The sequence below is a fragment of the Sinocyclocheilus anshuiensis genome, unplaced genomic scaffold (genome assembly GCF_001515605.1).
Source record: "Sinocyclocheilus anshuiensis isolate Anshui unplaced genomic scaffold, SAMN03320099.WGS_v1.1 scaffold344, whole genome shotgun sequence".
NCBI lineage: Eukaryota > Metazoa > Chordata > Actinopteri > Cypriniformes > Cyprinidae > Sinocyclocheilus > Sinocyclocheilus anshuiensis.
The window spans coordinates 759,495-761,470 of record NW_015557066.1 but is presented as its reverse complement, the minus strand read 5'-3'; the positions used below and the strand labels follow the sequence as shown (position 1 = coordinate 761,470).

At 35.0% G+C, this 1,976-nt stretch overlaps 1 protein-coding gene across 1 annotated transcript in view; it reads right to left on the bottom strand.

The window, feature by feature from the left end:
- Positions 1–474: 474 nt before the first annotated feature.
- Positions 475–1,976, bottom strand: part of LOC107676637 (serine/threonine-protein kinase RIO2-like) — a 7,391-nt gene continuing 5,889 nt past the window's right edge. Inside the window, exons 9-10 of the mRNA XM_016471223.1 lie at positions 903–993; positions 475–734 (exon numbers count right to left, since the gene is read on the bottom strand). Coding sequence (XP_016326709.1) covers positions 573–734; positions 903–993 — 253 coding nt within the window. The 3' untranslated portion in view covers positions 475–572. The remainder of the gene's footprint in view (positions 735–902; positions 994–1,976) is intronic.

Genomic DNA, 1,976 nt, shown 5'->3' with positions numbered 1-1,976 from the left:
AAAAAAAAAAAAAAAAAGTCCTGCATACACTACTGTGCAAGAGGTAGGTTTCTTCAATCACCTTGGAGACGTTGCCACAGTTCTTCTGGATTTAGTCTGTTTCAGTTTTTTTCTTCATGTCATGCCAGACAGACTGGATGATGGTGAGATCAGATCTCTGTGTGGAGCTTATTGGCTGTTTTCAGACTACACTTACAAAACTGGATTATTACACTTGATGTCAAAAGCCATGTTTGGAAATATAAAATTATATTTCCTACTGACACACTACTGCAAAAGATAGAAATAACTGGCTTTAAACTATTTTGTTGATGTTGAAAATACTAATGGCCTAAGACTTTTGCCCATTACTGTACATGCAATGCATAACATATAATTGACTACAATTCTCCATTATTTGAAATAAAACCAGGTCAAACCTTTGTGTAGTATATTTCAACCATAAATAAGGCTAAAGACAACTTATCTTGCAGGATTAAGGATTTTTTTATATTAATTTCATAGATACAGAAGCAGCACTGAAAAATGTTAGAAGTCCTGAAGTCACGTCATCAAAGATTCCAGGGCCACCCTCAGCCCCAGAAGTAAGCCTCCTCCAAACTGCTCTTGATGTTGCTCTGATTTTCTCTCCTCTCCCTGGTCACCAGGTTGGCTTCACCCTTTTGTAGATGTCTTCTCTGAGCGGCCTTCTGCTGTTTGGTGAGCTGTCTCTTCACTTTCTGCCTGACGACCTCCTACATTGGTGTACATCAACTCATTATTTTAATACAACAACATAAATCTTAAAACTTATTTTTTTCCTATTTATATATTAAAACAAAAAAAATCACTTCATCATGCTTTTGTGACCACAGGGGTAAACTTTTAAACCTAGAATTAATATATTAAAGGGTTGTACTCACTGGTGGTATGGTAGAACAACTGCCAACACTTCTGATGCTCATCTCACTGGTTGTTCTCCTCCTGTGCTCATTCTCAAGGCTCACTTGATCTCTGTGGGATCACATGCATCAAATCAATATTAGGGATGCAACGATTATAGATTTTGTTGGTACGATTATTGTCTGAGGAATAATCACGGTTTCACGATTATGACGTTTATTATGCATTTATTCATTTCACAAAATTATTAATGTATAAAATCACATGGACACTCTTTAGATAAAGTGTTATTTATTGCTGCCTTTAGAAACAGAAATATCACAGTAACCAATAATACTGCACAAAGTAATAATAATAAAGACAAACAAAAGTCCATCTCTCCAATTGGAATTAAAAAGGTGATCTCTGCTCTGTAAACATCCATGTCAGTATTTCCATTTTGAAAATAACTAATGAAAATAGATCACAAAAGTATGTAGTGTTTTCAGTTTGTACATTCTTTACATTTCTTTTTGGACCTGAGGCAGAAAACTGGAAACATGGTGAAAAAAAAATCTTGTTGGTTATTGACTTAAGCATAATACTATAAAAGGGATAATAGATAACAATGTTACTAAGTATTATTAATATAGGACTATTAACTTTATTTATCCCACAGTGGAAACTATTAATAATGAGGGGAATAAACTGAACTATCATTGTAATCAACTGTCATCCATACGTATTCATTTTAATAATTTTTATAATAATTCATATTATTTTACATGTGGCCTGAGAAAATCATGTCTATATTTGGTTTGTGAGATCGGATATCGCGCTGCGCACACATACAAACATTCAGGAGGACACAAACTTGTTGTGAACCCTGCCCCCTGACTTTTATTAAAGTGATGCTGCTAAAAAGAACATTATTTGGTGTAATGAAATGTGTTTATGCGGTTTAAGGTTAAAAAAACACATTAGTTTCCACATACTGTACATTGTTTCTCCTCTATGCCCTGCCTTTCTGAAACACGCCGATTTTTACAAAGCTCATCGGTCTGAAAAGCGAGGTGTGCTCTGATTGGCCAGCTGTCCAGTGCGTTGTGATTGGC